Below are 17,021 nucleotides of genomic sequence, written 5' to 3' on the forward strand. Positions count from 1 at the left end.
CCATAACTCACTTACAATAAATAAATCCTATTGCTAATAAGCTTTACTATTACTAGTACACTTTACCATCAATAAAACTTTACAATTGTTAATAAATAACCTGAGGTAAACAAGAAAAATGCTAATTAACTAATGACTTACCTGTTTCTCTGTGACATTACATGTTGGCTTTCTCAAAACTCAGTCAACTCACTCAGGAGTCATAATTTGGCCAGACATTTTGAAGGTGTCCCACTCCTTTTCCTCACACCCCTTTAAATGGTGTCCCACTGCTTTATCCCTTTGTGATTTTTTAAAATTGTGTTTCTTTACTCTCACTCCTTGTGCACTTTTAAGTTGGTTCCTTCTGTTCTCACTATTCAGGTTCTTTTAATTGATGCCCCACTTTTTAAACAGTATCATTGAGCACCCTTTCCGCCTGCTTTTTTAAATGGTGTCCCATTACACGATAACAACACAACGATTATTTCCCATGTTATTCCATCTCTTGGTGAAGGACTACCCAGTGTAATATACTTGCCCTCATTTACAAACCTTCTATGGGCTTTTATAGTCACCTCTAGTTTGCAGGTGCATCCTGATATTCCTTTGAATCTATATTCTTGTGTATATCTCCACCTGGAGTTCCTCATCTGCTGTCAGTGCATTTGACTTTCTCACTTCTCCCTTCTGGCAATCTCACTATAATTGAGTGGAAAGCAAAGATAGCAATCCCATAATTCCCTGATGTCCCAGCTGGCAACTTGGACTTGGAATATTGGATTTTTCATATCTAACTAACAAAATACTAATAAATGAAGATTATGTTCTTCAAGCAGTTTGGAAACTGCACAGGCTAATTGGCAAAGGGAACTAATGATGTTCGTATGATAGCCTTCTGACCAATATATTAGCAGAGGCAATTTACAGAAAATGGAATAGTTTTTTCGTTAGGGTCAGTGACAAATAATTATTGTGGTGGGTTGTAGATTCATTCACTAATCTTATCCATAATATGTTCTAGATTCATGAGGCTTTTAAATTTTATTTTGAGAAATTATGTTGATAGTTTGATTGTCATTTCCAAACTGATCAAAATTGTAACAATGGATAACAGTATGGGCTGGGGATCATTCTACCACTGCTTCCCAAATTCTGTTACTCATCAAATTTTCTAAATGACAAAGTATGACAAGAAATAAATCAAATTATAACAAGCAATAAACCAAAATTGGTTGCACAAGAAATCTTAAGAAAAGATTAATTTCAACATAAAAATAAGGGCTCTGTACTGTTCAGTTCAGCCAAGTCTAATTGATCAGCAATACTCCTTAAAAGGTTTGTGTCTTATTTGTGCACATACCTTAAAACAGGCACTATCAGCACTTGGCCGTCCTTCGGTTAGATTGGCACATGGAATTCTCTCCTCCCTACATTCTTTTAGGGATTTTGTTGCTTCACACTCTGTGATAGACTTCAGGCTGCCTTGTATCGCAGAACTGTGATTCTGGAATGTGAAACAGATTGAAGGGTGCTGCAAACATCTGATTACCATTTTAACAAGAAAGCCGTTATGCCAAAAGGGAAAAAATGAGATTTGCAAATAAGCTTGCATTTTAAAACAAAAAGGGATAAAATATAAACACACTTTAATTTAGGACTATGCAATTTGGTTTGCACTTTATAATCTTCATTGTCTGTTTTAATGCAATAGATTCAAGAAGATGTTCTAATTCTGAAATACAGAAGACAAACAATTCCTCTTGGCCATTTCTAAAAATGCATGTTAATTACAACCTGGTAGTATACACACCACTCTGTGTTAGTAGGAGAATAGGCAAATGATTCTGTTTCAGTTGATTCATACAGTATAGTTCAATAGGAATTCCATCTGCTGAGTGAATAAATTCAAGTGTTGATAACCTACCATCAGGGATGTGCGTGTTTTTGCTAATTCATAATTATAGAGTTGTATTCCTGTCGTAGAATTTTAAATAAATCATGTTCCATTCTGAACGAAATGTTTGTCAAGATGTAAGCCAATTCACCCTTTTTACAGGAACCGAGGAAGAAAGACATTTCTTCTCAGTTAATTCGATGTGAAGTAACAAGACATCACTGTAACCAATTTGTTATGGATAATGGCTATTAAAAAGTAAGAAGGGCAGTAAAGGAAATAGCTTACTAAAGGGAGAAAGTTCTAATGTAAAAGGACCATGTCATTGTCTGATTTCCTCTGATAGGTGTTCAATTAAGTAATTGCAATGGAAATGGCAAACACAGCCCCTGGTGAGCATGTAGTGAGATGACAAAGGAATGTTGTTTGCATTTCAGAGACCTTTCATATGATTCACTAGATCTGATATGTCTACCTGAGGATTATTGCAATGCAACCATTTTGAGAGCAGAGGCATAAAGATTTAATGGATAACTCAATTATATGTTGCTTTGGGATAGTAAATGTCATGTTTTAAATATGAGTGTGTCATATATCACCCTTGACCAAGGAATGAGAATGAGAATACAACTTCTTTCAAAGTGTCAGTTACATTATGTATACTATGTTTACACACATCAAGATTGTGAAAATAATCCTGATGCCATCATATATCTCCAACTTGAAATAACCAGACACCTTACAATTTGTTTTGTACAGCTGTTTAAAGGGTGTACAATTGTACACTTTCATTGAACAAAAATTAATTAATTTGTGAAATTAACTTTGTAATTTTAAGTAAGGAAAAAAATGATATACCTCAGTCTGTAATAAAGTAGATTTTTCTTCAATCCTTAATTGTTTCCCATAGTTTCTAGGTCCTGGTAACACCACATTACCATTCTTTACATTTGTTCTTGGTTGTTGTTCCTGTACACCCTCCAGGTTTGGCAGCCTTTCTTTCTTCTTCATTCTTCGAATTGAGGCATATTCTGGTACGTCCATGTTTCCAGGTGACTCCTCAAAACGTTGTGTCAGTTGTCTTTGAGACTTTAAAGATGCTTCTATTTCATTAGCTCTATATTCAAGTTTTGATTGCCTAACACTTTGAAGATTATTATGATCTACTTCATGATTGGTTCCAACACTTTCATACAATGAGTCTTCAATAGAGTTCTCCTGACAAGGATATTTTTCTGCATTGGCATAAATACAATCCATATCAGCTGTATTTCTCAAAGCAGACAGCTTTCCATCTTTGTAATTATTTTCAGGAAGTCTGGGCAACTCTCTGGTCTGTTGAATTCTTGAATTTCTCTCCTCACCTGCTCCCTCCTCCAAATGTTCTGTTCCTAGTGGATGTAGGTAATCCATACTGGCTGACCAACTTCTGAGACCATCTACACATCAAGTGATAATATCAAATAATTATATCGAAAAACATTGTACCATGAGCAATTCTTTCTTACAATCTTTTAAGGAAAGAATTTATGCGAGACATTATTATTGCTTATCCAGCAAATTTATCATTGGGATATCAAGCAGGGTTTGGCAGGCGAGCATGTGTAGGTATCCAAAATTTCAAGAAATATTTTGAGGAGATTTTTGAAAGTAGGAAGGGATAGAACATAGAACGTAGAACATAGAACAGTACAGCACAGTACAGGCCCTTCGGCCCGTGATGTTGTGCCGGACTTTTACTATAATCTTAAGGTCTATCTAACCTCCACCCCTACCTTATACTATCATCCATATGCCTATCTAATAGCCGCTTAAATGCTCCTAATGAGGCTGACTCCACTACCCTCTCCAGCAATGCATTCCATGCCCCGACCACTCTCTGAGTAAAGAACCTACCTCTGATGTCTCCCCTATATCTACCTCCACTCACTTTAAAACTATGCCCCCTCGAAATAGCTACCTCCACCCTAGGAAAAAAGTCTCTGGCTGTTTACTCTATCTATACCTCTGACCATTTTGTACACCTCTATCAAGTCACCTCTCATCCTTCGTCGTTCTAAAGAGAAAAGCCCTAGCTCTCTTAACCTTTCCTCATACGACCTTCACTCCATTCCAGGCAACATCCTGGTAAATCTCCTCTGCAGCTTTTCCAACACTTCCACATCTTTCCTGAAACAAGGCATGAAACAACATGTTGGAAAAAATTCCACAGAGCCCCAGGACTAATGTTTGAGGGGACAGGGAGAGCATGTTGTGGCAAAGGTAGGGCAGACACGGAGGTGGGAAGCACAGACTATTGAACCAAGTCATTAGTTCCGCAGCCAAAACCAGGTCATAACCAGTTTTTATCCAAAAACTCTTTGACAGCAACTGTTCAACCATTTCAGGTGAAGAAAATTAAAGTCAGGGCAAAGGGAGGCGGAGTTATATCAATAATAAAACAATACACGTTTGTTGAATGTGAATTTACATTCAATTTTGTCATTGGCTATGGCATCCAATCAAAGTCAGGTTACCTCTGGATGATAGAGGTCATTCAACTCATTGGGTTGAATTTTGCCAAAATAGTCAATTTTGGGGAGTTTCCTGGAGGGTTTCTCTCCGTGAGCTCTAGTGTATTATGTCACCCAATTCTTTGCTGCTCACCTCATTAAGTGTGCACTACAGCTCACTGGTACCCTTCTCATACTATCCCGGTGGTGGAAGTAATCACCAGTGCACAGGTTTTCGGGGATTTGTGCCACCGGTGTCATATTTAATTTTCAACCATGCACCAGTTCAATTGTTGTCAGCCACAAATAGCCCTTCACAGTATATGTAGTGCGAGGAAATTTAAAAAAAAATGCTTCTGAGGGCACAGAGATGGGCAGAAGACACTTCCTTGGAAATAGAAGCATACTTTTGTAAATGTATTGTTACTGAACGTTATCCCTGTCTGAGCAACTGTCACTGTAACTGCAGCTACACAGGCTACCTCTCCTTATAGAATTTGAAGCTAGTAAAGCTCCTCACCCCTGACCTCATCCCAAGACCAGCACCTACCCCCCATCCCCGTCTCATTGACCTGTCCGTCTTCTCTCCCACCTATCTGCTCCTCCCACCTCACTGGCCAATCCCCCACTTCCGACCTACACTCACCTTCACTAGCTTCATCCCCGCCTCCTTCACCTATCCAACTCTTCTCCCACCCTACCCGTCCCTCCCTCCTCACTGACGAATCCCCACCCCCACTTCCTACCTACACTACCTTTACTAGCTTCATCCCCGCCTCCTTCACCTGTCCATCTTCTCTCCCACCCTATCCGCCCCTCCCTCCTCACTGACCAATCCCCATCCCCACTACCTACCTACACTCACCTTTACTAGCTTCATCCCCGCCTCCTTGACCTGTCCGTCTTCTCTCCCAAATATCCGCTCCACTATCTACTTGTATCATCAACCCCCACTTTTCTCTATTTATTTCAGAGCCCCCTTCCCCTCCCCCATTTCTGAATAAGGGTCTAGGCCCAAAACGTCAGCTTTCCTGTTCCTCTGATGCTGCTTGGCCTGCTGTGTTCATCCAGCTCTACACCTTGTTATCTCTGACTCCAGCATCGGCAGTTCCTACTAACTATGGATGCAGAGAGCAGCCTTTGTGTCCAGGATGTAGCCACCCTTTTAAGGTATCCAACCCTTGCAATGAGGCAGGATCACAAGAGTTCTCAAGGATATAGGGCAATGAGGACAATAGACTCTGCCCTCCTGTATATCCTCCACATCCTGAGGGGACCTTTAATTGCAACCTCTTCATGTGGAAGCTAATGGGCAGCTACTGAAAGTTGCGTCTGGTCCTAGGCTTGCTGACATATCTGCTCCTCCTCACTATTTCTGTGCCTTAGACACATGATAATGACCCTGCTGTGGCTGGATCCATTGGTCACTTTTCCAATGAATCAATGTGGGGAAAATACCAGAAACAGAACAGTTTTAGTAATGTGAGCATTCCGCATGTACATCACTCATAAATTACCATTTAGCCGAGCCCTTGAAACAGTGTGATATGGAGGACTCTGATAAGAACGACAATGGAATGCATCTACATAGGTCTACATGCTCATCATCGAGAATCTAATTTTTCCAACCTTGCTATATTTTTCCAACTGACTCGCCATTACACATGCTGGGGAAAATTCAGCCCATTGAATTGAATCCTTTAAAAGAAACCTATAACCCTCATATAGTACAATATAATCGCTTCTTTGCTTTCAAGTTTTGCTTCTACTGCCCTGGACCGCAAATAATTCCAGATGAATGGCATGTCCATCATCTACAAAGCAATGTCAGGAGTGCAATTGAATACTCCCCATTTGCCTGGATGGGTGCAATTCCATTAACACTCAAAAAGCTTGACACCATCCAGGATAAGGCAACCCTCATGACTTTCACCACATCCACAAAAATTCACTTCCTTCACCACCTACACTCAGTAGCAACAGCATTATTTACCATCCACAAGATGCACGGCAAAAATTATTCCAGGGTCCTTAAACAGCACCTTCCAAATCTACAATCTCTACCACTAGAAGGACAAGAGTAGCATACCACCATCTGCAAGTTCCCCTCCAAGCCACTCACCATCCTTCAGTGTTATTCCTTCAGTGTTGCTGAGTCAAAATCCTGGTACTCCCTCCTCACTGGCATTGTCAGTGTGCCCACACCAAATATGTGGCAGCTCACTACCACATTCTCAAAGGCAATTAAGGATGGCCAATAAATGCTGGCCCAACCAGTGACACCCATATCCATAAATGAATTTAAAAAAAATCAACTCCACATATATGGAGAGCAGCTTTTAGACATCAGCCTTGAACTTGTATCTTACCATGTCTCCTTCTCTTGTAATCTTCATTCAATTTAAAATAGTGTTCAGAAATAAGCATTTTTATTTTTATTCCTATGAGTGTAAAATGTACTACTCTGGTTCACCTCCTTTCAAGCATAAAGAGCTCAAGTTTGTTTTGACTTTTCTTCCTGACTTTGTCCTTTTACCTCTTTCTATTTTAATAAAACACATTTTGTAGTTTACTTACTTTCACCATAGTAAGACATTCTGTTAAGATTGCGTACTCCCAGTTCAGGTGTATTAACAGGTCGAAGCTGTTGCATGTGCCCTACGGACTAAATACAATAAAATTGAATTAAAACATATTTGGTCCAATTACTCTATTATTTTTATTCACCATATCCTAAAACTAGGATGGGGACGAAGGCTTAACAGACTTAAAAAATGGGTAACTCATAATGTGGTCACCCTAGGTTTAGTGTTCATCCACTCAATTCCTGCAAACCATCCACTATTTTGTCTCTGGACACAGTGCCACTAGTTTTTGATCATAGAAACAATTCGCTGTCCTCTGAGGAAACAGGAGTTTATGATGCAAATTACAGGTGTTACCTTGCTTTAAAAAAGTTGAAGACAATACTCAACTGTGTCAGAAGGTGGGGCTAACTCTCATTCAGACTAACTGTGATTCTGATATTTATCGTCCTGAGCTTAGGAAAACATTAATAGAGTTGAGTTGCTGTAAAAGCTATCAAATTAAAACTGTGGTTAAACAAATTGGAGAAATACAGTTTACAATTTATTTCTATTGGGTTCACAGTTAAAAGTACTTACCATACCAACTAACTTCACACCATCAATCTTGACTTTCTTTTCTTTGTTGTTTCTGTTGAATATAGAAGATAGAAATTTGTTTAATCGCATTCAAAAACGTTTGGGAATACCTATTTTCCCTCATTTAAATACCAAAGAACTCTTTTCTCATTTTGAATGTCTCATTGAACTTTGTCCAACAAAAATTATGAGAAAATCCAAAAGTCTTCGGTAGGCATTTAAGTTGTAGAATGTTATTAAAAGGATGGGTTGTGCTTATTCATGCCTTACGAAGGGAAATTAAACATGGAGCTAGAGGGCATGGCAGAGAGACTAAGTAGGCATTTTTCATCTGTCTTTACTGTAAAGAAGATGCTGCCAAAGTCATGTCAGAAAGTAGGCACAATATTTGAGAAACTGGATGGATCATAAATTGACAAAGAGGAGGGATATTGTTCCTCACTTAGGTTTGTATTTTTGAGAATCACAAATTTAGTCGTAGCAACTCCAAGTGGAAGCATGGTTTTCCATAGGAGTTAAACTTCAAAGCTACAGTCAGCTTTCTAAGGAGAATTTTTGCCCAGAAAGCCAATGTAAAAGTTGAAATACTGTTATATAACATGTAGCATTGTAATTACTAGCTGAAATAAGTTGAAAAACACAGCAAGGAAAGTAGCAGTGAAGAAAACAAAATCTTTGCTTGCAAAGAAGTCTTGATAGCAATTTAGAGTACATTACAGGTTAGGTAAACATTTCTCAACTTTTTTTAAATTCATTGACAGGATGAGGTCCAGCATTTATTGCCCACCCAGTCAACTGCTTGGATCTGGAGTCACATGTAGGCCAGACCAAGTAAGGATGATCGTTTCCTTCCCTAACGGACATTAGTGAATCAGATGCTTTTTCCCCTGACAATCAACAATGGTTTCATTAGAAACTTAATTCCAGATTTTTATTGAATTCAAATTCTACCTTTTGCTGCGGCTGAATTATGAATCTGGTCCCCAGAACATTACCTGGATTTCTGGATTAATAGACCAACGATAAAACCATTAGGCCATTACCTCCCCTAATATTGTACTGTAAGGGTAAAGTACTTCAGAGGACAGTACAACAGAAAATTCTCTTTAAAAACTAAGTCCACAACAGCTCTTCTAATACTACGGCTACAAACTGCAGCGAAATTTAAAAAGAAAGATTCAAAAGTGCAGCTCCTTTTAGTATGCAAGTAGAGAATGTTTTAAGAAAACGAAGATCTTCGACTGCAGAGTGCTGACACGATGGTACCAACACTAGCAGCACAATCATGGAGCCTCACTGAAGATGTGATGACATGAGTTCACTTGATGATCTAAGAGGCAGAATGATGTGAGATGCCAGAAGCAACCAAGAAATAAGGGAAATTAAAATGGGGAAATGGTATTTTCAGTAATGAGAGAGAATGTAAAAAAGGAACAATTTCAATGTGAAGAAACATTAAAAAGGGAGACTGAAAACAAGGACACTGTATATTAGAAAAGTGCATATTTAAAATTAATAAGTCATTAGGGTCAGATGAGCTGCATCTGAGGAGGCTAACAATAGTATGGGTAAAGGTTGAAGAAACATTGGCTGTGACCCTCTGATCCCACCCGTAGATACAGATGGTGTTAGGAGATTTGAGCATTGTAGATATTACAGCTTGTTGAAAAACGGTCGTAAGGGTTATGATTCCAATAGATATTATTATTGGAGAAGTCAGATCTGAAACTGAAAAATGGCTTGATAGATTATATTTGGTTTATATTTGATTTTAATGAGGTAGTCTCTCACTGAAACAGAAGCATACACTATTGCAGATTTGGGTTTGACAAGCAAATTGATTTATTGTGAAGAAGAAATGAAGATAAAAATGGAATAAACTGATCAATTTGCATATTACGCAGGTTTAAATGTTTTGAAACATGGGTAAAAAGATAATCCCATTACTTCCTAAAACACTCCTTTACTAATCCCTAAAACATTCTTTGCAGGTCCCAAAAACACTCTTTGAAATACTCATAGCAAAGAGAGTCTCTTTTCTATCACCTCTATCAGATCTCGGTGTCCATGTGCATAGATCACTGAAAGTTGCCACCCAGGTTGATAGGGTTGTTAAGAAGGCATACGGTGTGTTAGGTTTTATTGGTAGAGGGATTGAGTTTCGGAGCCATGAGGTCATGTTGCAGCTGTACAAAACTCTGGTGCGGCCGCACTTGGAGTATTGCGTACAGTTCTGGTCACCGCATTATAGGAAGGATGTGGAAGCATTGGAAAAGGTGCAGAGGAGATTTACCAGGGAAGGTCTTATGAGGAAAGGCTGAGGGACTTGAGGCTGTTTTCGTTAGAGAGAAGAAGGTTAAGAGGTGACATAATAGAGACATACAAGATGATCAGAGGATTAGATAGGATGGACAGTGGGAGCCTTTTTCCTCGGATGGTGATGGCTAGCACGAGGGGACATAGCTTTAAATTGAGGGGTGATAGATATAGGACAGATGTCAGAGGTAGGTTCTTTACTCAGAGAGTAGTAAGGGCGTGGAATGCCCTGCCTGCAAAAATAGTAGATTCGCCCACTTTAAGGGCATTTAAATGGTCATTGGATAAACATATGGATGATAATGGAATAGTTTAGGTTAGATGGGCTTCAGATTGGTTTCACAGGTCGGCGCAACATCGAGGGCCGAAGGGCCTGTACTGCGCTGTAATGTTCTATGTTTTATGTTCTATAGGCTTAATTTAGTTGTGATTTCAACTCCCAGTTTGGAGAATCTGGACCCTTCATACAATCTATTTTTTAACTAAGCTAAACTATCTTCTCCCTTTCTTCGGAGAAACTGCGTTACACATCGATCTTCAGCTAAAAGCCCTGCATAACTGCCCCAGTTTGAAACTAAAAATGAAATGTTATTCTTGAAATTTTGGGTGTTTCTCCTCAACTTAAAATTAAGGGTCCAGAATCTGCCTTCAGAAAATCTGTTGTACTCCATTGTATACTTCATTCATCCATAAACTCTCCGAATGTAAACAAAACCTATTAGTTCTTGGAGGTTATCTCTCTCAATTTTTTTTTTTGAACTCAACATGGTACAGAAATACTTACAAGTTAATCATTAAACTCCTTCAGACACACAGAAAATCCATATGCCACCAGTTTAAATTTCAAAAATCCAAACTTGGAATAACTGATATTAAAATATACATAAATCACACACCCTACATTACAGGACACACCCAGCAATTACAGGTCAGTGACTTTTGCCTCAATTATGGGAAAGCTTTGAGAAAAGATAATCAAGCACAAATCTAATAGTTACTTGGCCAAATGTGAATTAATTAAGGGAAACAATCTAAAGGCAAAGATAAAGGCAAAAATGTGTCCAACTAACTTGATACAGTTTTGTTGATGAGGTAACAGAGAGAGAATTTGATTAGGGTAAAGGTAAAGTTGACATAGTTTCGGAGGACCATAGTGCTGTTCTCTCATTAACGAACTATACCTGCTGGTGATTTAACCGGAGGGGTATCATGTCTCAGGTGAGATGAAAGGTTGAGGAGGCAGGACCTTCATGGTGACCTCAGTTTGTGTGAGACCTGAACCCATGCTGTTGGTGTTATTATACATTGCAAACTAGCTCTCCAGCCAACTGAGCTAACTGACCCCATTAATGCAGTTGATGTGGTGCTATTTGAACTAAAAAAGTGCATAATTCAAGAAGAGGTGGAGCATCAGAGGGACCTGGGACTATATGTGCATAAATCATTGGCAGGGCTGATTGAAAGGCTGCACTGTTTGACCTCAACTGGTGTGCTGCGTCCAATTCTGGGAACTACATGTGGAATGGATGTGAAGGCATTCGACACAACACAGACTGAATTTGAACTAAATATTCCCCTTACACGGCTCCATATGTTCCAGCTGCAGGAGAGGATTTGGACATTCTTTTGGCCTCTCTAGTTTGAAATTATCAATTTGGTGCCATTAAAAACACAACTTAAAAAGGAAACAGAGAGGAAGACAAAGAGAAAGAAAGACAGAATTGAAGAATAAGATTGAGTGACAAAGAGTACAGATCTTAGAGGCTAATCAATTATCTTCTAAACAAGTCTGCTGTTTGGGCCCTGTTTTAATTATCACGTAATTTCATTTCTTGATGCAGTTGACAATCAACATTGATTTAATTAACATTATTTGTATCACTGCTTTTGCACCATACTTATCTCTCATTTACCTGTCTCTCTTAGAAGTTAATATTCTTCAATGTCAAGTGTTGCATATAGGAAACATGAGCATATACATACTGTAAACTGTGTCAAAATAACTGAAGATGAAATCAAAGATCAAAGAGTTTTAGAAAGCTTGATGTCCAACTACTTAAATAGTGAGTGTTACTATTAGATAAAGAGCAGAGATCAACCACACAAACAGAGTGCTGAACTATATATACAGAATAGCAAAAAGAATTAGCATTATATCAGAGATAGTAAGAACTGCCGATGCTGGAGTCAGAGATAACACAGTGTGGAGCTGGAGGAACACAACAGGCCAGATAGCGTCAAAGGAGCAGGAAAGTTGACATTTCGGGTTGGGACCCTTCTTCAGAAACGGGGAAGGGGAAGGAAGCTGGGAATTAAATAGAGAAAGGAGGGGTGGGGCTGGGGAAGGTAGGTAGGATGGTGATAGGTGAATGCAGGTATGCAGTGGTGGGGATTGGTCAGTGAGGTGGGAGGAGCGGATAGGTGGGAGAGAAGATGGACAGGTTGTGTCAGGTTGTTTTGGGTCAAAGAGGTAGGGATGAGAGGGAGGGTTGGTCATGGGATGAACCCGGGGGTGGGGAGATTTTGAAACTGGTAAAGTCTACATTGAGACCATCGGGTTGTGGGTTCCCAGGCGGAATATGAGGTGCTGCTCCTCCAGTTTCTGGGTGGTGTCATGGTGACACTGGAGGAGGCCCAGGATGGACATGTCACCCAGAGAGTGGGAGGGGGAGCTGAAGTGGTTCGCGACTGGAAGGTGTTGTTGTTTGTTGCAAAGAGAGCGCAGGTGCTCTACAAAGCGGTCTCCGAGCCTCTGCTTGGTCTCACCGATGTAGAGGAGGCCACATCGGGAACAGTGGATGCAGTAGACCACATTAGCGGATGTGCAGGTAAACCTCTGGCTGATGTAAAAGGTTGTTTTGGTTCCTTGGATGGAGGTGAGGTGGGAGGTGTAGGGGCAGGTGTAGCACGTCCTGCGGTTGCAGGGAAAAGTGCTGGGGGTGGTGGACTAGTGGGGTGTGTGGAGTAGACGAGGGAGTCACGGAGAGAGCGATCCCTACGGAAGGCAGATAGGGGTGGAGAGGGAAATATATCCTTGGTTGTGGGGTCAGATTGAAGGTGGCAGAATCCAGAGGTTAGTGGGATGATACGTGAGGACAAGGGAGATTCTGTCTTTGTTTTTGTTGCGCGGTGGGGATGTGAAGGCAGAGGTGCGGGAAACGCAAAAGATGCGGTCAAGATCATTTTCAACCACTGAAGGGGGGGAAGCTGCAGTTCTTGAAATACAAGGACACCTGGGATTTTCAGGAGTGGAATGCCCCATCTTGGGAGCAGATGTGGCGGAGGTGGAGGAATTAGGAGTAAGGGATCGCATTCTTGCAGGAAGGTGGGTGAAAGGAAGTGTAGTCTAGGTGGCCGTGGGAGTCGGTGGGCTTCAAATAGATATTGATTTCGAGGCGATCACCAGAGATGGAGACTGAGAGGTCCAGGAAGGAGAGAGAGGTATCAGAGATGGTCCAGGTGAACTTCAGGTTGGGGTGAAAGGTGTTAGTAAAGTTGATGAACTGTTCAAGATCCTTGTGGGAGCACGAGGCAGCGCAGATACAGTCTTCGATGTAGCAGAGGAAGAGGTGGGGGATATTGCTAGTGTAGCGGTGGAAGAGAGACTGTTCCACGTATAATATCCACGCATTATATCAGAACCTTTGTAACCTCAGTAAGTCTCAAACACTTCACAGCTACTTTGTGGATGAAATTCAATGCTGGCAGTAGGAGTCTCACTAGCTGGCTGCAGAATCGGCAAGAATGCAATGTTTTCCTTAGGGAAGACTCACTGGATCTTATCTGGTCAGTACTGGTCCTTTCCCAGGACTTAGTTTCATTTCTCCTGCCTTCATCCCACAATAAGTACTAGCTGATCAGAGGCCAGGCAGATATTCTTTGCCTTTGCCCATTGCTGGGATGGCTGCTATTGGTAATCCATTTGCCAAGGACCTAGTATCAATGAGGGACCAAGGTCACAGGTAAATGACGGTAGGATCTGCTGGAAGCCTGCTTCAGGCTCCATGCAAGCCAACTTCCTACTTGCCACTGTTTGTATATCAATGGCCCACTTAAGGATCTGGTTGCGCCCAATTAGCATTCGGCAGACCTTGATCCTTCCAGGCAGAGGCAGAAAGACGGTGTGGTTTCCACCCATAGCAATGCCCATCCAACTGAATACACCTATGCCTTCTGTCCCATTTCTGGGAGGAGGGGCATTAAACTCTGCTCTGTACATCAACACTCAGTTCAAATTGGGAGAAAACAGACAATAAAAAATATTGTTTCTACCTTCCTGGAATGCAAAATCATTAATAGTAATAATGTTTAATGGTCTAAAGAAAAAACTTATATCAAACTGCTTGGGTATGAACATATCTTCTATGCCTTTTTGGTAACAACCATTCCCTGTTTCGGGAAGTGGGCAAGTAATCTACTTCAAAACTGTTGCTATTGGAGCCAACCCCAAGGTAGTATACAAGAATAGCATATACTAACTTGCCTTCTAATTGCTCTCCTTCACTGCTGCATAGGAAAAGAGGCTGCTATCTTCTAGACAGTTCACAGAAGCCTGGGAACAGAGTTTGTGAGGATCTGCTGGTTCAGGTCTGTATTACCATTATCAAACCCACAACCTCTTTTGAAAAAAAGTTCATAAACATATTGACACTGTATGTACAAATGACACTGTTATATTTGAATATATTTTCTGATTCTTGTTTGTGTTTTCTAATTCCAAGATGCCGTTTGATAAATGTTCCACATGGACAGAGACAAATTACTGTGATTGCAGAGAATGGCTCAGTACGTTATGCAGAACTCACTCAATATAGAAGACATTACATTCATTATAAACTTCAAGATCATTGTTGCTCCCCTGAAACTGTCACAAAACGTGATGTCAATTTTATAAACGGTTAACTCATTCATGAAATTTGCAGCCGACAGGAAATGTAGATTATTTAATGGCTGTAATTATAGGGGCTTCAGTGAGCAGCAGATGGATTCGAAGAACATTTTCATATTAAGTATGAAAGAAACAATTATAATCTCCTTACAATAAAAACAGAATTCCATGTGATAATGTAAAAATCAAATGTTGCCTCTACAGATTGTATGAACCTAACTGTGGCACTAAAGAAGCCAGTAAATATCTCATTTGGAACCCTATCAAAGACAGCAATTAATGAGGGATTTGCTGACAGAACAGATGCTGGGAATTGTGGACCTCTTTTAAAAGTAGCTGTGTCTTCAATGCCAATTAATATTTGTTTAGTTTTGCACAGTGGGTAAAACTGAATCAATCAACCTTAAAATGCAGCTGTTATGTTCTGTGTTTATGTTATATGCAAAGTAAAAGCACTGGCAATGCTTCTCTTCCCCTTTACTCTCAAAGCCTTAACTTCTTTATATTGTTTTGATTGTCATGTCCCTGATGCACATCTCACTGGTCTGCCTCTGCTTCTGTTGTCTAGTGAAATTCCAAAATAATATGGCTTCTGTTGAAACCGAGATGTGGTCTTGTTAACTGGTTTAGGGTGCAGTCATTATTTACATTAATTCTGCAATTTCACAGGTTTGATCTTCTCGTGGTAAACCGGCTTGTCACACAGAGGCAGATTTTGACTTTGCAACATGCTGTGAAACGAATGGTAGAAATTTGGCAGTTCACTTTATATATCTCCTAAAATTTTACTTCAATTGACGTCAATGAAAGTAATGTCACTCCAGAACCACAAAAATGTGGTTGACTCTCAACTAGGAAATTAGGACAGGTAATAAATGCTAGCCCAGTGAGTAATGCTCACATCCCATGAACTAATAAAAGAACAAAAAATCCTGGCAAGAGATTAATTAGATCTGATATCTTCATTGTTTTAATAAACGCACACATTCCCTTAAAGGTTTCACAAGCTGCCAAAACAAGTAATTAGACTGATTGCTGAAATTAAAATAATTACAAAATAGAAGTTTTGAGGCCCATGTGATAGACACAGTAAAAAATTTTGCCTGCAAATTAGTCTTCAGATTGCATACAAACATACAACCTTAAGAATTTGGAGCAGAAGTAGGCCATTTGGTCCTCCAAGCCTACTCTGTCATTTAATAAGATCATCGTTGACCTATCTATGTTTTGAATTTCACATTCCAATTTACTCTCGACAACTTCTCATTCTCCTGCTTAACAAGAGCCTTTCTACTTGTAACTTTAAAATATTCAATGAATATTCAATCCTCCTCAGCCTCTGAAACAGACAGTTCCAAAATTACACAATCGTTTGTAAGAAAAGAATTCCATCATCACCAATGCTTCACCATCACTTTCTCCAGGGCAACAGGGGTTTGGCAATAAATGCGAGCCCAGCCAATGGTGCTCACATGACATGAATGAATTAAAAAAAGTAAGTCCTAAAAGAGTGGCCCCTAATTTTTGAACAGTGCCCCCACTTCTGGACTGACCCACTAGAGTAAACATTCTTTCCTTGTCCACCTTGACAAGATTTTTTTGGGATCTTATAAATTTAAATCAAATCAACCATCATTTTTCTAAACTCTGTTGGAAAGAGGTTCAGCTTGTCCAATACTTCCTCATAATGGAACCCACTAATTCTGGGTATTAACCAAATAAGGTTTCTCTGAACCACCTCCAATGCATTTATATTCTTCCTTAAATAAGGACACCAAAACTGTGCACAGCATTCAAAATGTGATCTTCTCAAAGCTCTGGAAAACTGATGCATAACATCTTTACTTTTATGTTGAATCCCTCTCATAATGAAGGACAGCACCTCAGTAGTCTTCTCGATTATGTACTGTACCTGAATACTAACATTTTGTGATCATACACCTAAATTCCTTTGCACCTCAGAATTCTATAGTCATTCTCCTTTTAAATAATACTCTACTTATTTGTATTCTTTTCGCAAAAATGATTTTTGTGCACTCATATAAACTGTCTATATCCATCTGCAGTCTAGTTATGTCTCTTTCACTACATACTTTCCTAATTATCTTTGTGCCATCTGCAAAATTTAGCCCCACCATGTATTTGATCCTCTCATTTAAGTCATTGATCTAATTTGTAAAAAATTCAGCATCCATCACATCCTGCAAATCTGAAAAAGATTCATTTACGTACATTCTGTTTTCTGCCAGCCAGTCAAACTTCAATTGATGCTGGTATCCCCTATA

At 39.7% G+C, this 17,021-nt stretch overlaps 1 protein-coding gene across 1 annotated transcript in view; it reads right to left on the reverse strand.

The window, feature by feature from the left end:
* Nucleotides 1-17,021, reverse strand: part of si:dkey-70p6.1 (uncharacterized protein LOC570575 homolog) — a 93,941-nt gene that overhangs the window by 25,647 nt on the left and 51,273 nt on the right. The window contains exons 3-6 of the mRNA XM_020530210.2: nucleotides 7,533-7,584; nucleotides 6,946-7,033; nucleotides 2,735-3,315; nucleotides 1,343-1,486 (exon numbers count right to left, since the gene is read on the reverse strand). Coding sequence (XP_020385799.2) covers nucleotides 1,343-1,486; nucleotides 2,735-3,315; nucleotides 6,946-7,033; nucleotides 7,533-7,584 — 865 coding nt within the window. The remainder of the gene's footprint in view (nucleotides 1-1,342; nucleotides 1,487-2,734; nucleotides 3,316-6,945; nucleotides 7,034-7,532; nucleotides 7,585-17,021) is intronic.

Source organism: Rhincodon typus, chromosome 19 (assembly GCF_021869965.1).
Source record: "Rhincodon typus isolate 14 chromosome 19, sRhiTyp1.1, whole genome shotgun sequence".
Taxonomy (NCBI): domain Eukaryota; kingdom Metazoa; phylum Chordata; class Chondrichthyes; order Orectolobiformes; family Rhincodontidae; genus Rhincodon; species Rhincodon typus.